Source organism: Lupinus angustifolius, chromosome LG06 (genome assembly GCF_001865875.1).
Source record: "Lupinus angustifolius cultivar Tanjil chromosome LG06, LupAngTanjil_v1.0, whole genome shotgun sequence".
In the NCBI taxonomy this organism is placed as follows: Eukaryota; Viridiplantae; Streptophyta; class Magnoliopsida; order Fabales; family Fabaceae; genus Lupinus; species Lupinus angustifolius.
Window position 1 is genome coordinate 30473699 of NC_032014.1, and position 17365 is coordinate 30491063.

The 17365-nt window shown below is 31.9% G+C and overlaps 3 protein-coding genes across 5 annotated transcripts; all 3 read right to left on the bottom strand.

The window, feature by feature from the left end:
* On the bottom strand, positions 427-1932 carry LOC109351046 (LOB domain-containing protein 1-like). Its single transcript, XM_019592365.1, has 2 exons — positions 1567-1932; positions 427-772 (listed from the first exon to the last, which is right to left on the bottom strand). The coding sequence occupies exons 1-2, from the start codon at positions 1819-1821 to the stop codon at positions 428-430; spliced, it is 600 nt and encodes a 199-aa protein (XP_019447910.1). The 5' UTR covers positions 1822-1932; the 3' UTR covers position 427.
* On the bottom strand, positions 4991-9707 carry LOC109351045 (carbamoyl-phosphate synthase large chain, chloroplastic-like). 3 transcript variants are annotated; one of them, XR_002108177.1, is made up of 4 exons: positions 8224-9707; positions 7425-8117; positions 5664-7229; positions 4991-5207 (listed from the first exon to the last, which is right to left on the bottom strand). XR_002108177.1 is itself a non-coding variant. In XM_019592364.1 (3 exons), the coding sequence occupies exons 1-3, from the start codon at positions 9538-9540 to the stop codon at positions 5718-5720; spliced, it is 3522 nt and encodes a 1173-aa protein (XP_019447909.1). In that variant the 5' UTR covers positions 9541-9707; the 3' UTR covers positions 5512-5717. The 3 variants fall into 3 exon arrangements, 1 of the variants encoding a protein (XP_019447909.1); XR_002108176.1 differs by having other exon boundaries at positions 4991-5202; positions 5656-7229; XM_019592364.1 differs by lacking the exon at positions 4991-5207 and having other exon boundaries at positions 5512-7229.
* Positions 12463-14976, bottom strand: LOC109351109 (tetraspanin-3-like). Its single transcript, XM_019592465.1, has 2 exons — positions 14464-14976; positions 12463-12807 (listed from the first exon to the last, which is right to left on the bottom strand). Exons 1-2 carry the CDS (start codon positions 14974-14976, stop codon positions 12463-12465), a joined length of 858 nt encoding a protein of 285 aa, XP_019448010.1.

Genomic DNA, 17365 nt, shown 5'->3' on the forward strand with positions numbered 1-17365 from the left:
CAAGATTCAAGTTACCATTGTGACCATCTTTTAATTTTGATAATTTTGAAGTTAATTTCTTATCCTTAATCCAAAAACTATATGAATTTAAAGAAATAGAAGATATGTGACAATGAAATAAACAAGATAAATACTTTTCTCCATTTTTATCAAATTATGTTAATCGTTCGACTCTTCTAAAGATCTCAACTCGTGATCGAAAGGATATTAAACATTCAATATTATTGGAAAGATTACATGGTGGAAAAAGTATCGAATATTTGAAAAGGTGATGTGAGGCTTATACATGGAATCAATTACATTTCTAGTTACCAAAGTTACTTTAATTTAATAAACTAGTAGTTCTAATTGATTCCTTCAAATTCTCCTTAGGAGATTGATTGTTATCCAAACAATTTTAAAATGACTTGTTTACATTGTCCTTTCTTCATGTCCAAAGAGGCTCTAATAGTGAATTTAGGCTAATATTCTCCTCATAGAAGTTAAGATTGTTTTGATATCCAATATTGTTGTATTGAGTACTTGAAATGAAATTGTCCAATGATTGTTGTGGTGCCATTTGCATGCAAATTAGAGCCACAAGATTGGCTTGTTGCAATTGCATGTTTACAACCTCAGCTTGTGTCTTTGCTAATTGTGTTTGAAGCTGGTTGATTTGTTTTTGGAGGTTGCATATTACTCCTGCACAACCATATATTGGATCTCTTATTCTTGCACCAGCTTCATAAACCATGCTTGTCACTGCATCAGCTCTTTGTGACTCAGGAAGTTCCTGAAAAATCAAGCAAATGAATAATTTGGTCAATTAATTATAGAGAGTAACCCATCTCATAGTATAAGGAGATAAGTTATATCCTTCAACCAATAAAATCATGACATGTGTCCTAATTAATTATTTTCTACAAAAAAAATCTAAAATAAAACAAAACAATACACATGTCCTACTTTTATTGACAGAAGGAGATAAATCATCTACTGATATGAGAAGATACATTATTCTCTTAATTATAATTATATATATTTACTTATTTTGGTGTTAGAAAGAAGAAAAATAAGAAGAGTAAAAAATAAAAATATAATGTATAGTGATATCTACTTTTGTTACTACATATATGTGTCTATGTCTATGTAACATTTTCACTCAGAAAAAGAAACATTAAGTGGAAGGTCTTAAAAATGAAGACTATAAAAATATGATCAAGTGTTCTATAATATTCTTACACCTATTATTATGCTCATTTATTTCGAAGAGAATTTCCACCTACAAAATAAATGTTTGGTTGATGTGATGAAAGTTTTTTATAGGCAAATGTTAATATTTATAGTCGATGAGACTCGAACATTCATCTTTTTTATAACTTCGTATAATATCTAATAACTAATTGTCCAGATTCACTTTCAGCTTTTGGTTTCTCTAATTGTCACCTACCACCAATATAAGTATTATATTTTTGTAGTGAGTTTAATATATTACTCATAAATATTTGCCATCTAGGATTATAGTTGATAATAATATTTTGTAACTATTAGACCTAGCTAATGCTAGAGTGGTCCTTTATTAAGTACCTGTAAGAACTTGATGATGTTGCTAGCTCCAAAGACTTTGTGTGCAAAGGTAAACTTGGCAGGTTCATTGGGAGGAAAATAAGGTGCTAACACACATTTTTCAGCACATCTTCGCCTCAAAATCTTGCAAGCAGCACAAGGGTTCATCACTACTTGAGTAGGAGCTATAGGTTGTGGAGGGAAAGATGTGTAAATGGTAGGAAAAGAGTGAGAAAATGGAGAGGAATTAGGGGTGTTTGTGTCATTGAAATCCATTTTTCTCAGTTTGAATTTGTTGTTTAGTGAGAAAAGAAGGGTATTAAGGTGAAGGTGTGTGTAGGGTTGGTTAAGAAGCCAAAGCTAGGGAAGGGTTTTATATATATATAATGAAAAGATAAGACGAACAAGGACGTTAGTCTAGTAGTGGTGTAATACTTCACTAGATCCTGGAAGGATCAAACGTTCAAGGGTTCAATTTCTGGAAACGACACTTGTTGGGAGGGACAACCACGTCCTCAAAAGAAATTAATTTCTTATCCAAACTGTAAGAGAATATTTTTGGTAGTACAAAAAAATGAAAAAGAATAAAGAGAAAATCATCTCAAATAAAAGTGATGTGACCATTGAAATTTGTTAGTTGATGTGGTTGTGGGAGCTTTTTCTCACTTCTTCTAGGTTAGGTGTTGTGGATTGTGATACCTCTTTGGCTCATTATATGAAAAATACTCTTCTAAGTTTGAAAAAACCTTTTGGTTGGCATATATTTCTGCTTGTTATTTTTTAAAACTTCTTTTTTCTTCTTCTTTTACTTTAATGCACAAATGAAATAAATCATGCAACAAATCACTTAAGTACCTAAGGGACTTTATACCATAAGTACATCATTTGATATTTATGTGTTAATCATTATTAGTTGATAAGTAAAAGTAATATATTAGTCGTGTAAAAAACTTTACAAGTAATGTATGAATATAAAATTTTAAGTATATTTAATTTATGGGTTCATGTAAAATAATACTTCTCTCCCACTCTAATCATTTTGAATGTTAGAGGAACAACTCTGTCTACCCTTACCCTATGAGTTATGATAGATTAAGCTAGTTTGCTAGTTACACAAATTCCATGGTAAAACAGAGGAACAAACGTACTTTTCCCCTGTAACTAATTAAATAAGACTTTTTAATTAGGTGAAAATATGAAATGAGACACAAATGAAGACATGTGATCCTGATCAAAAACTGATTGTCTAGTGTGTTTCTTAGTCCTAGTCCACTCTAAACTACTAGTTGTCTTTGGTCTTATGATTATGCCAACTGTCTCATATTTGGTTAGATAATAGTTTATTTAATTGGTTTAGAATGAGAGTTATTGGGGTTGCTACCACCATAGAGACAATGCTATTTTTCTACCACTTAACTACCACATAATGAATTAGCAATTTATTTAAGGACTAGATACATATCTAAGTGTCTATTTGCAGAAAATAGAATAATATATATTTGTGTGTGTGAGAGCAATAATAGGCCATAAGGTTGGTGAAGAACCGTTAAGCCTCGTTGAGCACACTATGCATCAAAAGTGGTTGATGAGTTCTCAATCTTACCTAAAAAGTTAACTCAATTGGTTAAGCTATATCATGTTTAAAATCCCCAAGGCTCTATGTGAACTAAGTTTAAGGAGTAATTTCCAAATTATAAAATCATTTATTCATACCTTAAAATTAAGTAAATAATCATTTTAATATAGGATATAATCATAATTTTTTATAATGTAAGAAATATTTTTAGGAGACCTAGGTTGTTCCTTCAATTATTAGGTTTATTCAGGTGTGAAGTCTTACATTGGATATGAAAGGAATGAAAGACTTTATAAATAGAAAAGACTCATGAAACTAATATCTTAAAGTTTTAGTTCAAAACGCGATGTCTCACTTGTGCCTCTCAACTATTCTCATATCCCGATAACAATGAAAGTCTCGATAGGTGAAGGCTCCCCAATCGCAGTCCAATCGAACAAGAAATAATTTTTTAGGCCTTTCATTGATGGAGGACCTAGGCTGTTCCCTCAATTGTTGTGTCTGTTCATAATGTCTTTGTTCACATCTCTCTCATACTTTCCACCAATTTCTTAGTATGATTGTATGAAGAGCCTCACTCCTTTAATGCAAAAACTTAAAAGATTAAATACATATAAATACTGAGTTCTAAAATCAGTAATGTTTTTAATTTTGGGCTCTAGATTATCTTAAAGTTTTCCACTAGTTAGAACAAATTAAACCGAGTTTTCAACTTTGCTATGAAAGTAGTTAGACTTTTGCAATTTTTTGTAACAAATCCTTCACATATTTACTCTCTAATCCTCTCATAGAGTCTTAAGCGTGTGGACCTTAAGAAAAGAAGAACAATAGTCAACTCCACTATAGCTTCTTTTTAAGGTCAATACATTGCATTCCTACTATAATGAAGTCTCATTTCTTTCCTACACCCACATAAAATAAGTGTTTTCATATTAATCATGAAGAAAATATAGGCTTACACTTTATTCTCATGTAAAGTGAATTCTTATATGGTCCCATGTGAATGTGATCAATACATAACCCAACTAGAGCATGTATGATAACTAAATTCAAAAGGCTATAAATGAAACTAGACAAAATTGCAATTTACAGTTCCATTTGTTGAAGGGAGGGGTTCCTAACATAGCATTAATCATAACATTGTAATATTTATATACTTTCAGTGTAAAAATTTATACACATTTGATATAATTATTTTTTGAAGAGTCCATAACAATGAATAATAGATGATAAACTAACAGTGTATAAAACTCTTATATTGTCAACAAATATATATTTTTCAATCATAATCACTTGTCCTCCCATGTAAGGAATATATAGAAATCATGTTGAATGGTCGTATTACATTATAGTATGTGTCCTTCTAATTGCAAACAAGTGCATTTATTACTACTACACAAAATTTGGAATGCCATTGTTAAATAAAAAACATGAACTATAATACTACACAACCATTCCTACAATTTTTCTAATGGTTGCAAGTTGGCACATTAGAAACAGATTTAACTTACCAACAAAGTTTATCATAATTAGTAAATAATTGAACTCCCTAATGATAATTTTTTGGTTTGATTCTTGAGATGTATGTGGTAAAAGACCCACCTCAATGTTTTCAAATAAAATAAAATTATAGTCTATATTATTGTCTAAATTAACAAAGAAAATTACTTCAAGTTAAATTCTATCAATATTTTCCCAGAGGGCTTTTTTCCTCTCAAATTTTGTTATCAAATACTTATAAGTACATCTTGGTAAAGCATTCACAAATTTTAGGAGAATCAGATAGTAAATATTATTTTACTGTTCAGAGTTTTTGGTTTGGGATTGTCATATAAATGAAATGGTTAAGCAGCAGCTTCAAACAGAAGATAAGAGACTCTTAAAATGAAAATGATTATTAAGCAGTAGAAGTTCAACAAACTACAAAAACTTTTACACAGAAGGATAGTGATTTTATGAAGGAGTCAAGAACAGAGACTACATGACCTTTCATATTGCTTTTGGTTTAGTCTACAAATGAAAGCATCCCATCCAAATTCAACTTCCACTCTGCCAAAATAAGCAACTAGTACAAACTCACAGTAATCTGCAACAACCCAAGTTTAAGTAGTCAATATGCAAAACCAATGATGTCAAAGCTACATATACATGCTTACGGAAGGAGCGCAATCCAAAAGACTAAAACATGATAAAAGATTGTTCGATGGTTTATGCTTTTTTTTTTGTTCCAAGGAAAAATGAGAATGGATATGGTTATAATAACTGAAGATAATCAAATATTATATACTTGTAGTTCTGGGTTCTGACTAGAGTTGCTTGGAGGCAATATATGCATTAGAAGTATTTTAGCAAACTTACACATTGCAAAAATTATCCATAAAATATATGTGAAGCTAAAAATATGCAACACATCCCAAATATTGTTGATTAATTTATCTCAAATAAAAAGATGAATGAATTGGAAAGTTTTTGGTAACCAAAAAGACAGCATTAATAATAGTACCAAATTACCGATACAAGGAGAAAACATGGATATGCTTACTAGTATCTATCATCAAGCGAGTTCAAAGAGAAAGAGGCTTTCTGCGATCTTTTCTCACTGTTTAAAATCATCATTGATGAAGTCCTGAAGAGCAATCATTTTGATAGAATTGGACTTCAAGCTTTTTATCGCTTCAGCAGTTGCCAGAGCTCCATTAACCGTTGTCACGATAGGAACCTTGTAATCCAAAGCCATCCTTCTCAGAGCCAGACCATCTATTCTATCAAGTGCATCACCTGAACTGGTTATCACCATCAGCTGAATGTCTCCGTTGGCAATCATGTCAGCAGCATGAGGCCTCCCTTCATGCATCTTCAGCACTCGCACAACCGGGATATTAGCTACCTCGAGAATATGAGCTGTTCCAGAAGTAGCAACAATCTGAAATCCACTCTCCACAAAAGCCTTTGCGATCTTCTCAAGGTGAGACTTTGTTAAGTCATTCAAAGTAAGGAACACGGTACCAGAAAGTGGTAACTTCTGGCCAGCAGCAATTTGAGCTTTCGCAAATGCAGTGTTATACATGTAGTCAATGCCCATGACCTCACCAGTACTACGCATCTCAGGACTTAAAAGCACGTCGGTGCCAGGGAACTTTGAAAAGGGAAGAACTGCTTCCTTGACTGACACATATTTAGGAATAACCTCTTTTGTAAACTGTATATCATGCAGAGACTTCCCAGACATGACAAGGGACGCATATTTAGCCAGCGGGTGGCCAATTGCTTTTGATACAAATGGGACTGTACGAGAAGCTCGAGGGTTGGCCTCAAGCAAAAATACATCTCCCGATGTGGTTATTGCATACTGACAGTTCATGAGCCCACAGACATTCAGTTTTTTAGCTAGTTTTTCCGTCCATGACCTGATTGTGTCCAAGCAGGAAGACGGAACAGTTCTTGTGGGGATAGAGCAGGCAGAATCACCAGAATGTACCCCAGCCTGTTCTATGTGCTCCATTATCCCGCCAATGACCACATTGCCATGTGAATCAGCCAGTGCATCAACATCGATCTCAATAGCATCAGCTAAATACTTGTCAATTAGTACGGGGCGTTCTGGATCCACCTCAACAGCAGTTTCAAGGTATGTCACAAGTTTATCATCGCTGTATACAATCTCCATTGCTCGACCACCCAAAACATAGGAAGGGCGGACAACAACCGGATATCCAATGTCTGCTGCAATGGCAAGGGCATCGGTTTCACTCCTAGCAATTCCCCCTTTTGGCTGTTCAATCTTTAGTTCATTAATTATCACATTGAACCTTTCTCTGTTCTCAGCGGCATCTATAGAATCAGGAGATGTTCCCCAAATGCGTACATGACCAACCCCACTGGCACATGCTGGCTTGTGTTCATCTAGGTATTGTTGTAGGGGGAGAGACAACTTCAATGGTGTTTGACCTCCGAATTGTACAATGATACCATCAGGCCTTTCCAAATCAATAATGTTCGCAATATCTTCAACGGTCAAAGGTTCAAAGTACAGACGATCACTAGTATCATAGTCTGTGGAGACTGTCTCGGGATTCGAATTCACCATGATTGTTTCATATCCTGCTGCCTGCACCAAAGTTAAACCTTTATTTTAATAAAAGAATATTAACCAAAAAAGATAGAAGAAATAGAGAGCATGAAAGATAAATAGAATTTATATGTTTCTTCTTTAATTGGTTATTCGCAAAATAAAATAAAAAACACAACTAGTGAATACATAAACATATGGAATCTAATTAACACAAAATAGAAGAACACAAACCTGAAGAGCAAAGGATGCATGACAACAGCAGTAATCAAACTCAATCCCTTGACCAATTCGATTTGGTCCTCCACCCAAAATTAAAACTTTCTTTTTTTCAGTGGGGGCTGATTCGCACTCAAAATCATATGAAGAGTACATATAAGGAGTATTAGCTTCAAACTCAGCAGCACATGTATCAACTCGTTTATATGCAGGAGTAACACCTAAAGATATTCTCCTGACTCGGACTTCCTTCTCAGTGGATTTAGTTGCAAATGCAATCTGTTTATCACTAAATCCTCTTCTCTTCACCTCGTAGAAATCAACATTTGTCAAATCAGACAAATTATGCGACAACAAAAAATTTTCCACGTCAATAAGCTCCTTGAGCTGTTGGAGGTACCATTTGTCAATGTAGCTGAGTTCAAAAATTTCATCAATTTCCATCCCCTTCTTCATTGCAGCATACACTGCATGTATTCTATCAGGGTTGGGAACCCTGAGATTGTACTTCAATTGGTCCCAATCCTGATCTAACTCCTTAACTTGTCCACAACCCCATCCAGAGTAACCATATTCTAGAGAGCGTATTGCTTTTTGAAAGGACTCTTGGAAGGTTCGCCCTACTGCCATTGCCTCTCCAACTGATTTCATCTGTGTTGTCAATATTGGCTGAGAGCCGGGAAATTTTTCGAAAGCAAACCGAGGAATCTGCAACATGAAAAGTCATTAAAAAGTAAATACAAGGTAAAAACCAAGTTTGAAGTTTGAATCTGCAACATGAAAAGTCGTGAAAAAGTAAATACAAGGTACTAACCTTTGTAACCACATAATCAATAGAGGGCTCAAAACTAGCTGGTGTCTTTTTGGTTATATCATTTGGAATTTGATCCAATGTGTAGCCAATAGACAACTTAGCCGCCATCTTTGCTATAGGAAACCCGGTTGCCTTTGAAGCCAGAGCCGATGACCTCGAAACTCTTGGGTTCATCTCAATTACCATAACCTCACCGTCTTCGGGATTAACAGCAAACTGCACATTAGAACCCCCACACTCCACACCAATTTCCCTTATTATAGCAACGGAGTAATCTCGAAGACGCTGGTATTCCTTATCAGTCAATGTTTGTGCTGGCGCAACAGTAATAGAATCTCCAGTATGAACTCCCATGGGATCAATATTCTCAATGGAGCATATAATGACCACATTGTCGGCCAAATCTCTCATAACCTCAAGCTCGTACTCTTTCCAACCCAACAAAGACTTCTCAATCAATACTTGATTAGTTAAACTAGCCGCAATTCCTGCCTTACAAATTTCCTCAAACTCCTCCCTATTATACGCAATTCCACCCCCGGTTCCACCCAAAGTGAACGCTGGCCTAACAATCAAAGGGAATTCCCCAATCTTATTCGCAATTTCCATACACTCCCTCAATGTGGTTCCAGTCCCGGAAGGCGGGGTTTTAATCCCAATACTCTTCATTGCCTGTTTAAACAAATCTCTATCCTCAGCCTTCTTAATGGCATCCAGCTTCGCGCCAATCAACTCCACACCATATTTCTCCAGCGTGCCACTCTCGGCAAGTGCAACCGCGAGGTTAAGCGCAGTCTGGCCACCCATAGTTGGAAGCAGGGCATCCGGGCGCTCTGCTTCCAACACCTGCTCGACCAATTCAGGCGTCATGGGGGTAATGTAGGTCCGGTCAGCCAAATCCGGATCAGTCATTATCGTCGCAGGGTTCGAGTTTATGAGAATAACTTCATACCCTTCTTCTTTCAGTGCCTTACAAGCTTGTGTTCCTGAGTAATCAAACTCACAAGCTTGACCAATCACGATTGGTCCAGCTCCTAGGATCAAAATCTTCTTCAAGTCCGTCCTTTTTCCCACTTTGCTTACAATTTCGACACTTGGAGCGACAATTGTGGCTTCAGATGCTGAAACGACGCCGTGGCGCGCTTTGTGAGAACATCGAATCCCTAATTTCCCGAAACGAAAATTGGTGTTGTTTTGGGTAATGGGTTTTGGGAATGCGCGATTGGGGTTATGGGTATTGGGAAATGAAGGTGAATTGGAGAAAAGAACATGTGGGGGTTTCTGGAAATGAGTTACGCAGTACGACATTGCTCCCATTGTGAAGATGAAATTAGGGTTTAGGGTTTTTTGGTGTGACTGCGGAGTGAAGTAAAGGAATAAGCTTTATGTATTGGGTTCTTCTGTCAATATCAGAGGATGCTGAAATTGCTATATTTGTGGTAAAATGTTAAAAGGAAAAGGACAGAGAATACAAGAAATGAAGAATTGTTAATGAGGATGAGATTCGTTTCAATTTGGGGGTAATAATAGAATAATAGGGTTGGTAAATATTAAAACTTTTAACTGCTACTTCAAATTATTATTTTATTATCTATACTATTAATAAAGGGAAAATACAAAATAATCACTCATCATGGTGTAATTTGTGTTTTCCTATTTTGCCATAAATATCTTTTTATTTCTACCAAAAAACTATATAATATTATTTTCTTATTTTATCTTTATTATCTTCTTATTTTAAAAGTGTATTTAAAAAATTGAATATTAGACGAATTGAATAAATTCAACCGCAAATTTAGCGCAAAAAATTATATTTGAATTTATAAAATACAAACTATACATTACAAACAATAAGAAAGCGGGTTGACAGACACGACAGTGCATGTCAACAACACTAGTATAAATAATTATGAAAGTTACTGCTTTATCATCATCAAGTAATTTTCGAAAATGTCAAAAGCGATAGTCATTTTGAACTTCTATAAATTATTTGAGATAGTAATATGTATATACCATGAGTGTATAGATTTATTTATATATAGTTTGTACATCATTTATTATTAATTTGTATTTTAAAAAGTCAATGATGATTACAAATAAGTGATATATAATGAATTGACAATGTATAAAACTCTTATACTGTCAGTTTGTACATCATTTTCTCTGTGTTTTATGCTCATTTCTTTTTTTATGAAGAATAACTAAATGGAAATTACATCTTTAGAGTTTCCAGTAGTAATATAACATTGGTATAAATTGGTTTCTTCTTTCTAATTTAGTCTCTCTCTTTCTTTTCTTTTTTGTATTCTTTACTTTTAGATAAATAATTAATCAATTTCATTTCTAAAAATTGAACTATTAACTTTTAATCAATCTGGTGATTTAACAGGATCTTAAACTACTAGATCAATATTTTTTAATTTAGTCTCATTAGCTTATCCAATTAATTAAATTAAAATTAGTTAATATTCCTTTTGGTCTTATTTATAAGCAAACAGATATCAACATATTTTTTTGTCTCAAATATACACAATGTTATTGATGTTATGGTTCTCAATATCACTTTTAATTCAAACAATTTCTCATATATCATAGATTGAAAAGTAATTATAACTATATGTATGTTTTTTATAAATCAATATAATTAATTGTATTTAATTAATTTCTATATGAAATTAGTTAAATTTGTTTATAAAAAAATTTAAAAAACTATTTCTGATTGACTTCCACCCTTAACCATTTTAATTATCGCCTGATCATCAATGTTATTGATATTAATCTAACATCATTATCTCACTATCAACATTAACCACTAATGACTCTTAAACAAAAGTAATATAAATCAATGATAAATGATGTACTCACAATGTAAAAAATTTATAGTTAATGCACAGATTTTAAACATTTTATTTATTATATATATATGAGCAAAGGGGTGGTCCAAAAAATGTGAAAACTTATGGTCCATGGCTTTATGGTGTGGTATCTCATGCTTCAAAGTTATGGTCCTTTAGGATGGTTATTAGAAGGGAAAAAGGCATAAAATAAAGAAAAGGATAAACAACAGATCTCCATGAATAAATGGAATGGGCCTTTATCCCAAAATTAAAGGTAAGAAAATTTATACTCTCACATTTAGAAAGGACAGAAATTATTATGTGATTTAGCTTAATCATACAAAATACACTTATTTAATTTTAAAACATTGATAGGTGTGAGAATGTGGTTCTTATTTAATTTTAAAACATTAATACATGCGAGAATTCGTTCTTATTTAATTTGAAGACATTCATACATGTGACAATTTATATCGAAACTGTTGATCCTAAATCATCTCATAAATTAAAAAATATTGATTTTAGTCCGTGTAATTTAAATAATTTTTATATTAGTCCCTAATTTTTATAATGAAATATTTATTTATACTATATATTTATATTTATACTATATATTTATTTATACTATATATTTACTTATCTATACTATATATAAAGCCAAAACTTGAAACAACTTCCCTCATAATTAATTTTCACTTCCTGTTTTGCTCTTAACATTATTTAATTTTTACAAAAAAAACATATAATCCTAAGTAATCACTACCAACACATTAATTAACCACATATCTCACATTAAATTAACCAATATCATATGAACTAACTCAAATTTACTTAATTTATAAGACTATTTCAAAACATATAAAGTTAAATTGACAATTTTGAGTTAAATAGGACCATTTTAATATTTGTGGCTAAATATAACCATAGTTATTCATGCAAACATTTTCTATCCATAACTAATATATAATTCAATTGAGGACAACAAAAATAAAAAAGCATTGAAATCAAAATTCACACACACACAAAAACAATTCAACCACATAAAGATGTTGAATACAATAAGTAAAATAATTTGTCTTGTTGTTGCCTTAATTTGATACAAAACCATGAGAACAACTTAGTTATATATAGTCATCATACTAGGCTAAAAAGATCCCCAAACCTAAGATAAACAAATCTAAGAGTAAATACATAGTTTAGCATCCTCAAAAATCGAAAAACCTAAAATAGTCCCAAATTTTTTTAGATATAGGTTAAATTAGTCATTTTTATAATATTTATAAGGACTAATTTAACTGTAAAAAAAGACTAATTTGACATTTTTAGAATCATTTTAAGTTTTTCGATTTTTGTGAGACCAAATTAGTAAAGTCGAAGACTGAAACTTGTATTTACTCTTAATTTAAAGATGAATTCTGCTAGGTCTTGCCTTTGTCATCCTTGCTCCACCAAATGGTTCATCATTATCCATCCTACGATTGTTCCTATATGCTGCATAAGCAATGATATAAACAATGATAAGAATAATCATAACAACAATATTTATCACTGAAACTTTCCTCCAACTTTTCTTGAGACTAGCCAATACACCAGCTTTGCATGAATCACATGCATAGCAAAGTGATTCTTGATCATTACTCCATCTAGTGCAGTCTGCATTTGTTCCTATTAGTCCCATTCCTGGCTTCCATATTGTCTCATTTTCATAGATATAATCACACTCTGTTGGGGGCTTGCAGCAACCAGACTATAAATACAACACATGCAACAATATTACTTCAATATTCAATCACATTTTACAACATATTTGAGTTCAGGACATATTTGAGTATTAACTAGGAGGGACATACATACATAAAAATTACTTTAATTAATTTAGTGGTAGCATATCAATCAAATCAATAACTATAAATCCGTGATATCATGGGTTCGAGTCGTTTGAGACGCCTTTAAGAGAAAATAAAATATTGCATAAGTATTTAAGTTCGGAGATGAAACGTTCAGTAGATTCATCGAGATAGCATATCATGGCTAGGTTGGGGTGGTATGATATAGGCTATTTGTTTTTGTACACATTTAGGCACCACCCTAATATACTTCATTTACTAACTTAAATTTAAAAAAAATACATACAGAGCAATTTTTCCAAGAGAAAAATTACAACTTAGTACACTTAAAATTGACACATACCCACTTAAATTATAGTCATTTTTATGTGAAATAAAATCATACATGCAAGCTATACCCAACTAAAATTCAAAGTCCATTGATACTTATTCAACAAACATAGTCGATTAACGTGGCCATTGACTAGTGAACCAGCACTCTCATAACCAATAAAGCCATAGCATATACATAATTAGTCTATAAGAAAAAAAGCTTCATATAATGTCTTGAACTTTGGTCATGGTATCATTCTTGTTTATGTGATATTTAAAAATATGTAATAGTGTGGATTAATCCAACAATGAAGCTCATGGATAGAGATATGCAACATGAGTCAGATCTATCTTACCTAATCCAATGAAAGTGCATGCACTTTGCTTCATTCAAGTTCTTTCTCTACTACCCATACTTTAATTTCTTTATAATATAAGCACAAAACCAAAAACTATCTTGGGAAAAAAACTAATATATAAAATTCAATAACACTGTTTATATCAAGAATCTAATCAACACCGATTTCACATATCTATGTGACTATGTCTCACGCTCACATTAATCTATGTGCAATAGCATCATAGTATACATAAATACAAAAAAGTACGATTATAATTGAATAGTTAAAACTATATAAATATTAAATCAATTATATATAGAGAGAGAAGGGCTTTTCCTTATTTTCAATAACAAAACAAATTATTTTCACAAATACATTTTTCCATACAAAAAACACTTTTTTAGAATCCAAAATAAATGAACACCATTGTTGTATTTTTCTGTCTTGAACCAGATGTATTTTTTCAGTAGAGAAAATTTAGTATTGATTTCAAAATACAAAGAAATCTCAAACTTACCTAATTTGTTTTTCTTCTTAGATTAAACTTAGCATAAAAATAACCATGATAAGAACCAGTGATTTAAATTGCAGCCGCAATATTGTGGTTGCGGTAATTTGCAGCCGCATCACAACATAATTTTAGTGTGACTCTAAAGTACAATGATACGGTCACAATGAGTCGCAACCGCATCAGACCGTATTAGGTTACATCAAATTCAAAAATATTATTTTAATCACAAAATAATTGACACCGCAATTACCGCAATCTGTATCACAACAGCCACAATGACTGCAATCACAATCACAATAACCACAACTCTTACCGAATCGTGACCACAAACATAATTTAAAATACAACATCATCCAAATTCAACAAAGAAAAAAATAGAAAAGATAACATACCTGAATAGGAGTGAGCTTTCTGATATAGAACATATCAGCAGATTCAGGTACCCCACCAACGATTCTCCTAAGCTTACTACAAACCCTAGAATCCCTAACACAAGACCTAATCTTACCCCAATATTCATCACTTGCTACACGTTCCTCTAACCAACCAGAATAATCCTGAATATAATAATCCAAGTAACTTCTATTAGGTACAAACCTTCCTGAGCCCTTGTCAGTAACAACATAAGCAAAGATTATGAACCCTATGAGCACTGCAATGATGAGGAACATGATAATAAGGTAGAGCCTCATAAGTAATGTGTTTCTGTAACATGCACCTGCAAAACCTGCTAAGGAAATGACCATGATGGAAACTCCTATAATGATCAAAGGCCATTGAAGAAAATTGAGGCAATCTGTGTTGTTGGCTCTGGTACTTAGCCATATACCACTTCCTAGGATTGGTATTGAGAGCAAGAAGGTTAAGAAGTTTAGAAGACCGATTAAGTGGTTACTAGTTCTCATTTTCATGTTGCTATATATGTCTTGTTTATTGTAGTAGAGCTATGTTCCATGTACAATATAATAAGAGTTTCATTGTTTGAAATAGCTTTTGAGAACTTTTTTTAAGACAAATTTTTTTATTTAACTTTCATTTATTATTTATACACGTCTCAAAAAATATATACAAACTAGAACTAAAAATTTTACATGAATAGTGTAACTTATTCGAAAATTATAAGATTAATGTAACTTTAATAACAAAATTATTCTCTAGTCTAGTGGTGGGTGTTGAACAATGAATCTCTAGCTTACCATGTAAAGCAATAACTACTAGATTAGAAAATAAATTTGTTATTAATTTACAATGGAAGTCGTGTTTAAGGAACACGACTTTTAAAAATCATGAGTCAAGAATACAACTTTTAAAAATCGTGTTTAAAGAGCATGAATTTAAAAAATAAAGTGGAACTCGTGTATTAGAAGCATGACTTCCTTCAAGACTTGCATTTCTGATCAATGACTTCTCTTAAATCGTGGATAATATATACGGTTTTCATTAAAATGTAATCCTATAATTTCCAAAAAAGTTACACTAGATGTGTAATAATATAGTCAAACTACTAAGGGATCCTAGAAGAACACTGAACATAACATTATGTATATAACTAGGTTTTGTAACCATGATGCATGAATTTGTTTTCAATAACTTTATTGAGAGATGATAATTCAATCGTGTATGAGATTCATCATTGGGCCAATAGTTTTAATTTGAAAATAATATGAATAGAAATAACAATGTTGTAATTCATTTTTAGCTACAAATAAAAAATGTAAAAGCATACCCTTATGATACAAAAACCTTTTTGTTGATGAGTCTTGAATTCCCCCTTCTTTTTTTCATACTCACTTGTACTTAATTACCTTGGCAAGCATTTTCTGGTGGGTAAGATTATGATCTTAATATTAAGGGTTATGTTTTGATTTTTCATTGGACTTGAATGATACATAATATTAAAATTTTCATTCATATTTAATTATGATTAACTCTTCAAAAAACAGTAATACAAATAAATAATGAATGAAGTATTAAATGTACATAAATCTTTATATTGATAATATATAAATATTTCAATAATAATTATATATTTCAAATAGCCAAATAAGCATAAATATTCGATTATATCAAGGAAATATGTTACGATGGAAAGCAAAGAAAGAGGTTTACATATTTGTTTTAAGTTTTAACACATCAGATATTGCATTTTAGTAGTTCTCTCTCTTGATTCTAAATCGTTTTCTCCCATTGTCTATATTGGATCCCTGGGCCAGAAACAAGAATCAAGGTTTGCTATATTTATATAAGTGTTATTAATATTGTACTAGTTATTAAACAGATTAGGGTACAGATATAATGACATGGTGGTTTAATTGGTGATTTACTAATTAAATCGTGTACCGACGAAATTAGATATATATATATATAATATATTTACATTTATGTTGAAAAATCAATAAAAACCATTTTTTTCTTTATTTTCATTAAAAAATTAATTTTAAATAAAAACCGGTCAGTATAACCGACATGGTTCAATTGAAAATTACCGGTATGACCGATTTCGACTAGTTTGTTGCATGACTAGTATAATGTTATATCATACTGGTACTAGGTCTAGTTCATTAATTTACCAGTTGAACCGGTCAGCATGAAACAGTTTTTACAACACTAATTTACATAAGTTTTGTTTCTATTAACCAATAAAAAAACATTATACACAATGAAACAAAATATTTATCATTTGTTCCGGCCTTGTCCATAATATGCTTTAATTTCAATTGAAATCAGTTTATAATAACAAAAATAGTGAGAAATCCTTAAAAAAAATGATACCCATAAAACAACTAATGTGATAGATTATAAAAAGAAAATATAATAGTTAAAGTGAATTTGAGAAAGAAAAATAAAATAATTTTTTTTCTAAGACACTAATGATGAGACATACATGTGGACACAAGGTCCTACTTGAAACAAATATTTAGGTCATGTAAAACAACAAATGTATAGTAGTAGGACTCTACTTCACCACTCACTCTTTGATTGCCACCTTCCCTATGTTTCTTGGTTTCTCTACACTTGCATACTCATTCTGCAAAATTAAGAAACAAAACACAAAAGAATATTCTACTGAACAAGTATATATCTAACTTACTCAACCTGGAGCATGAGTTATTAGAGGGTGATGTTAACTAGGTAAGGTAAGCATTATGTTTCTGATTATTAGACTAAACATTATGTTACTAGTAACATTACTAATTATCATGTTACTAAACATTATTTGTTGTTCATGTTAATTAGCATATATAACACACATGGAAAAGAAGATATCTCAGATCATAAACACGTGAAAGTGGT

Bases quoted from the DNA above. Each gene is read 5' to 3' on its own strand.
- LOC109351109 (XM_019592465.1), bottom strand. From the start codon at position 14,976: ATGAGAACTAGTAACCACTTAATCGGTCTTCTAAACTTCTTAACCTTC. The intron at 12,808-14,463 runs GTATGTTATCTT...TTGTATTTATAG, and splicing joins GAAAGCTCACTCCTATTCAG to TCTGGTTGCTGCAAGCCCCC.
- LOC109351046 (XM_019592365.1), bottom strand. From the start codon at position 1,821: ATGGATTTCAATGACACAAACACCCCTAATTCCTCTCCATTTTCTCAC. The intron at 773-1,566 runs GTACTTAATAAA...TTGATTTTTCAG, and splicing joins ACATCATCAAGTTCTTACAG to GAACTTCCTGAGTCACAAAG.
- LOC109351045 (XM_019592364.1), bottom strand. From the start codon at position 9,540: ATGGGAGCAATGTCGTACTGCGTAACTCATTTCCAGAAACCCCCACAT. The intron at 8,118-8,223 runs GTTAGTACCTTG...TTCATGTTGCAG, and splicing joins TTGATTATGTGGTTACAAAG to ATTCCTCGGTTTGCTTTCGA. The intron at 7,230-7,424 runs GTTTGTGTTCTT...ACTTTGGTGCAG, and splicing joins ATGCATCCTTTGCTCTTCAG to GCAGCAGGATATGAAACAAT.